The 6,000-nt window shown below is 39.7% G+C and overlaps 1 protein-coding gene across 1 annotated transcript; it reads right to left on the reverse strand.

Moving 5' to 3' along the window:
- Nucleotides 1-120: 120 nt before the first annotated feature.
- On the reverse strand, nucleotides 121-5,324 carry LOC144666413 (uncharacterized). Its single transcript, XM_078527845.1, has 3 exons — nucleotides 5,047-5,324; nucleotides 4,320-4,504; nucleotides 121-1,082 (listed from the first exon to the last, which is right to left on the reverse strand). The coding sequence occupies exons 1-3, from the start codon at nucleotides 5,154-5,156 to the stop codon at nucleotides 577-579; spliced, it is 801 nt and encodes a 266-aa protein (XP_078383971.1). The 5' UTR covers nucleotides 5,157-5,324; the 3' UTR covers nucleotides 121-576.
- Between the last annotated feature and the right edge of the window lie 676 nt (nucleotides 5,325-6,000).

Raw genomic sequence — 6,000 nt, forward strand, 5'->3', positions numbered from 1 at the left:
TGCTCTCCAAACATCCCGCATGCATCATAAATCAACAGTGCACGCTGAAGCATAAAACGATTGTTAATTAATATAGCACTTAAAAAAGAAATAGTAGTTTACTTAACAAAACTACGGATTTTTATTTGTTAGTAAGATTTTAATGTATCATTGTTATTATATTACAAAACAAATTTCTTCGCTTTGGTATCGTTGAACACATTAGCTGGCCGGGATCATAATTAGAAAGCATATGATATGTAATGAACGTAATGAAAAATCCCTTATTATACGAAAGTAAAAAGTAAAAAAAATAGTTAAAATATACTTAGTCAAAATAACCACTCCGGATGAAAATATGCCTTCTGTTTTCTTGTCAAATACGAAGTAGTTTTGGTTTCTTTTGCTACCAAATAATGAAAATGATGATAACTAGGTCTACTTTCAGAAGTTCAAGCATGATAAAGCGACATCGTATCGAACCGCGCATAGCAAATATATGTGTATGAGTTTTAGAGCGCTTTTCATAGGGCTGGAGCATTTCAAGAAGTCAGTTCTCTATGTAAAGCCTTCTTGATCGTATATTGATCATCTAGTTTAATTCTGTCGGCTCCAGAAGATTCCAAATGGATTGCCATAAGCTGTGAAAGCGTTGTAAGCTTCGCTGTTTCTTTGCGTACTGATCGGACCAACATGGAAGCCTGCACTTTCATTAGGCGTCACGTAAGACCGCACGAAAGTGTTTTCTTGGGGGATGTTTCGAATCATAGCCGGATGACTCGAGCTCATTTCGCCAAATCCATTGTGTAAAGGACTGGGGGATTGCAGACCCTGCATGCCTTGAAAGTTTCCATAGTGTTGGCCATAGCTAGGGTTACAATTTGTGTACGGGACTTGAGCGTAGAATGGGTTTCCAGATTTTCTTGGAGAGTTGTTTTTCAACTGATTTGCAATGCTTCTAAAGTCACCAGGGCTGCAAGGCACCATGGGGCCTGTAGGGACGCCAGGCTGCCGGGAGACTGGAGCCGAGGTTTTTGTTGTGGTGTCATTGGGTGGACAAAGTGGTCGACTTTTTTTCTTTTCTCTAACTGGAGAACTGAAACCTAAAACAAAACAAAAATAAACTGTTGATCTATATTTTCAATGTCCAAATAGGCTAATAAATGCCAAGGTTAATAGTCAAACAGGGTAGCACATTCAGCAACGAGGCTGGTATCCATAGGGTCCTTGGGACAATAAAAGTAAGTACAATATAAAATTCTAATGAGAGAACATTTCGATATACAATTAAGTATAAAAATAAGCGAAAATAATCCACGACGTTTCGAACTCATCTTGAGTTCATTATCAAGTAGATATGAGTAAAATAACGGTCGAGTTAAGTTTAAATGCAAATAGAGGTGATAGAGTATATATATCTTATTAACCACGCGCGAGGGCCGTACTGGGCGAATATTGGCCCGAGGTCTTGACAGTATGGATCGAGCGCAGCGAGGTCCGTACAAAAAAGACCGAGGGCCAATATTCGCCCAGTACGGTCCCGAGCAAGCTTGGTTAATAAGAGATTTATTACACGACTGGAAACTTTGTGTATTGAGAATTGCTACCCGGTAGATGTCGTGGAAAACAATGTGCGGCAAAACTTTTACGTGCGCTAAAGGAGTTAGATTATTTCTGTGTTTAAGGTCATTTCATTTTCAAAGCAATAAAAACTCCGAAAAAATTTTACAAAAAAAAAATCTTGCAAAAAATCTTGCGCTAAATCGCGCGGGAATTAGCGCGGGATCATCTGGGACAACACCCGGTCCGATACTTGGAAAATATCGGCCCTCGCGGGACCGGAAATAAAGTAATCTGATTGGCTGATTTAGTTATTGGCCCTCGGACCGCCTTAGTCGTGTAATAAATAAGAATATTTTAAAAGCAGTGTTTCGCGGTCAATAGCGTTCACAGTGTTAGTTAGTGCGGTATTTAATTAGGTAAATACTTTCGCACGTATCGAGTCCGCCTGCGTGTTTAGTGCTGGTTTTCTCTCGCGAATTAAAAGCATTTAAACTTAACTCGACCGTTATTTTACTCATATCTACTTGATAATGAACTCAAGATGAGTTCGAAACGTCGTGGCTTATTTTCGCTTATTTTTATACTTAATAATACAATATAAAAATGTTGAAATTAGAGAAGGAATTTTAAAAACTTTTTAGCCCGGCCAAACGGACGCAACGTTTCAACGCAACATATCGCAACATTGTTGGGTCTTGTTGCGAGATGTTGTGAAGGTGCTGGCCGGCCAAACGGACGCTACATTTGAACGCAGCATAGCGCAATATGCTGCAACATGTTGGATGGCGCAAACCGAATTTGTGCGCACGCTCCGGCTCGACAATGTTGCGCGAACATGGCCAATCGAGTACAACGTCATGCAACATCCAAAAATGTTGCGAGAAGTTGGGAGAAACATTTGACCATTTTCAAACTTGATCATCCAACATGTTGCAACATGCAACAGGGTGGCCAAACGATGGCAACATGCTGTGCGCAACAATGTTGGGATATGTTGCGTGCGTTTGGTCTATCCCTTTGACACAGTCTAGACAATTAACAAATCGACCACATTTTTCCATGGTCTACATTCTTATAGACCATAGAAATGACGTCAGAAAATGTTCAAAACTCAAGTGGAACCACGAGCCGATAGGCGAGTGGTTTCACTGCAATGTTTTGGACATTTTATGGTGTCATTTCTATGGTCTCTAAAAGTTGGTCTCTAAAACCATTTTGACATTCGCGAGAATTCTCTCGGTTATGGTATAAAAAGAAATAACCTTAGTGCAATTTTAGTATCGATTCAGTTCCTAATTTCGGAGATAAAGCATTTTGACATTTGTGATGTCCCGGATGAACGTTTCTCTTAACCTTCGCAAAAATAGAGAATTTTCATGTTTTTTTTTTTCTTTTTTAATATTTAGACCTGATAATAATTAAAAACTGCATTTGTCACCTCTCCTAGAGATTGGTCCAGCTCTTGTAAACCTATAGTAGCGGACTGAGGTTCCGGGTACAGGGTTCTCAGGTTTCGGGTACTAAATAGGCGAACTTATCCTCTTCGAGTGCAACTCTTTATTATGCCTGAAATGAACTTATTAATGTTTTGGTACACTCCGTATTTCTCACTCTTTAGGAAAACTATTCGCTTTGTTTGACGGCTCCTCGAGATCTATGTTTAGCATGTTTAATTAGCGCCCATCGCATTTGCTGTTCAGTGTTCAAGCAGCTAGTTCCTGAACCCAGATAACTTGCAACGAAACACAAAGTCGTTAATCTGTTGGCTATGCTGTTACAAAAAATCTTCAATTTCATGGAGTGTTGGTTTGGCAGAAGATATTTTTGTCAGGGCTCCATAACCGGTAACTGAATATGCAATGGGTGCAAAGACATCGAGAGGGGGGGGGATCACGAAAGTTATCAATAGTAATGAGGGGGGATCACTTCATGGAATAACGTTTAAAGGGGAGGATCACCTAAATTTCACCATGTTTATTCCAAAATCCTCCACTCCTCCCCAGGCGATAAATAATGACCGGTCCCTAATTAGTGGCTACAATGGTTACTGAAATTTTACCCAAAATTACTTTGTTCATTATTTAGTTGTAAAAAACGCTACAAAGCTATATTTTTTTTAAAAAAAATGTCTCTCTTCCCGTTCTAAATCTGGTAGTTTTCTAATGGTTTTCATGTAAATGACTAGTTCTTGTAATAAAAACACGATTTAATAAAAGCACGATTTGGCCTGTCCCGATTGTGCTCGGCGAGTTACGAGCAAAAACAGTTTCGCTAAATTAATCGGGTTATTTTTACAACCTTCCAAACTATTTATGTCAAAGGTTGTAGTCTATACAAAAAGTCGTCTGTTTACTCGGAGAAAGCGAATTAAAAGAGAGAGAGGGAGCTATGTCAAAGGAAAATTCGCAGATTTTTGGTCTAAACTGTTCTGAAATTAGGTACTTAACCCATAAAAACATTATCTTTGAACATCTAAAGGAACATATAACTTTAATTTCCGGATAGAAATCAAGCTAAGGCTATAAATATCGATTTTTTGAAGACGCGTGGAAACAACTTGAAAAAGTAAGCGTTACTTTTTCAAGTTGCAATCCGTTTCCATCCGAGCCGTGATCTGCAACCAAAGAGGCTCGTAAATAGTTTCAGTGCTCTAATATGGCAATTTTTAATACAAATGGACTATTATTTTTAGGTTTCCTGCGACACAAATATAAATTTTGGCTGTTAAAAAATCTTGTAAAATCCGTGACATAGTCCTTTTAAACAGTAGTACTTACAGACTTTATTATCGCGGCTAACTGCAACTTCTGAGGCTGATTTTCCATTTTCCACTCTACTGCAGTCTATTTTCCGAGCTTCATGGGATGACAGCTCCTCCCCGCATCTGTCGCTTGCTGCATTCTGACGGAAAGAGAAGGACGAGGACGGCTTCTCGACTTCAACGAAGTCAGCGAGTTGTTTCCTTTTGGAATAGAGCGAAGTAAATTAATATGATTTGTCGGCACTATTTGATAGGAAAATGAGTGCGCAATTAAAAATCGGCCCTATTTTTAAAAATCTGTTGCAGTGCCACAGATTTTTATCCTCGCAATTCAAAAAAGGCCAGTTTACACGTTACGATTTGTCGGCCTAATTTGTTCCAAGCAAATTTACACGCTGCGATTAATTCGTCGGCCAGCAAACGCAAACGATTCATCGAAATTCGCATTTAAAACATTTTCGGTTTAATTTAAGTAGTTCAATCCGTTCACATATCAGAGTATGCGTTTAAGTTACCCGAAAGTAAGTACCCAGTCCATCTGAAATAGCAAGTGCAAAATGTTTATTTCTAACTTGTCGAAAGCAACGATCGGCGATACTTTCGGGCGCCGGTATAATTTCGGGAAATGTTTGAAACATAAGAGAAGCAATTCAAATATCTACGAAAAAACACGACTACTACTCAAACTACTTTCGCTACAATTATTATATAACAATCGCAGAATTTTTATCATACAGACTCACCTCTCTTTTTCTTTGGTCTTCCTATTCAAACTGTATCGTTTGGGAGACTTTGATCGAGTTGTGCGTTCTTCAAAAATCCTGACATTCATGATTTCTGAGTTTCGTTGCATTCACTCGCTCCTGATTAAACCAATAAAAACGACTTTACCGACCAAAGTTTTGGACGACCGCCTTAGAAATGAGTTCGTTCTTAGATTCAGTTTACGATGCTGGTTGTATATATTATGTTGCTACACGGCTGGCTTTGATCTTTCCGAGTTCGTTAAAGGCAGTTTATGTTCTGTGTCGTTTCACTTCTACAGCGCGCGCAGTCAAAATGCGGCATGCGTTATGCTTAGTAACGAGAATTGAACGGTGGAATAATCACGCGCTCGATGAATAAACAGCGCGCGCAATTAGGAAATAAACCTCGAGGGAAACAGTAAAATTTTGAGGACTGTCTTTCAGCCAAGGGCATTATCCTCCATTATACCAGCAAGCCAGAGAGGGGTTAATTGATTTTGTTTCCCTCCGATTGTAATGAAGATTCATTTTTCAACAATGACACGAGCATGGGACAAAGAAAAATTCTGATTTCCCGATGGGAATCCAACCCATGGCCTCCCAGATACCGGTTGGGCGCTCTAACCAACTGAGCTGCGATAGCCCAGCTCACCACGAGTCTCTCGCAGCTCAGTTGGTAAGAGCGCCCAACCGGTATCTGGGAGGCCTTGGGTTCGATTCCCGTCGGGGACTCAGAATTTTTTTTGTCCCATGCTCGGTTGTTAATCCCCATTATTTATCACCGAGCTTTAAATTTACCATCTTTATTATTTGCTACACACTTGATGGTTTCGACATTGCTGATCCTAGCAGTATGCAGGATGCGTGTCACATATATTAACCTAGTAAATGGCCCAGCCCACCACGAGTCTCTCATAGCTTAGTTGGATAGAGCCCCAACCGGTATCTGTG

This window comes from Oculina patagonica, chromosome 9 (genome assembly GCF_052425735.1).
Source record: "Oculina patagonica isolate OP01 chromosome 9, crgOcupat, whole genome shotgun sequence".
Classification (NCBI taxonomy): domain Eukaryota; kingdom Metazoa; phylum Cnidaria; class Anthozoa; order Scleractinia; family Oculinidae; genus Oculina; species Oculina patagonica.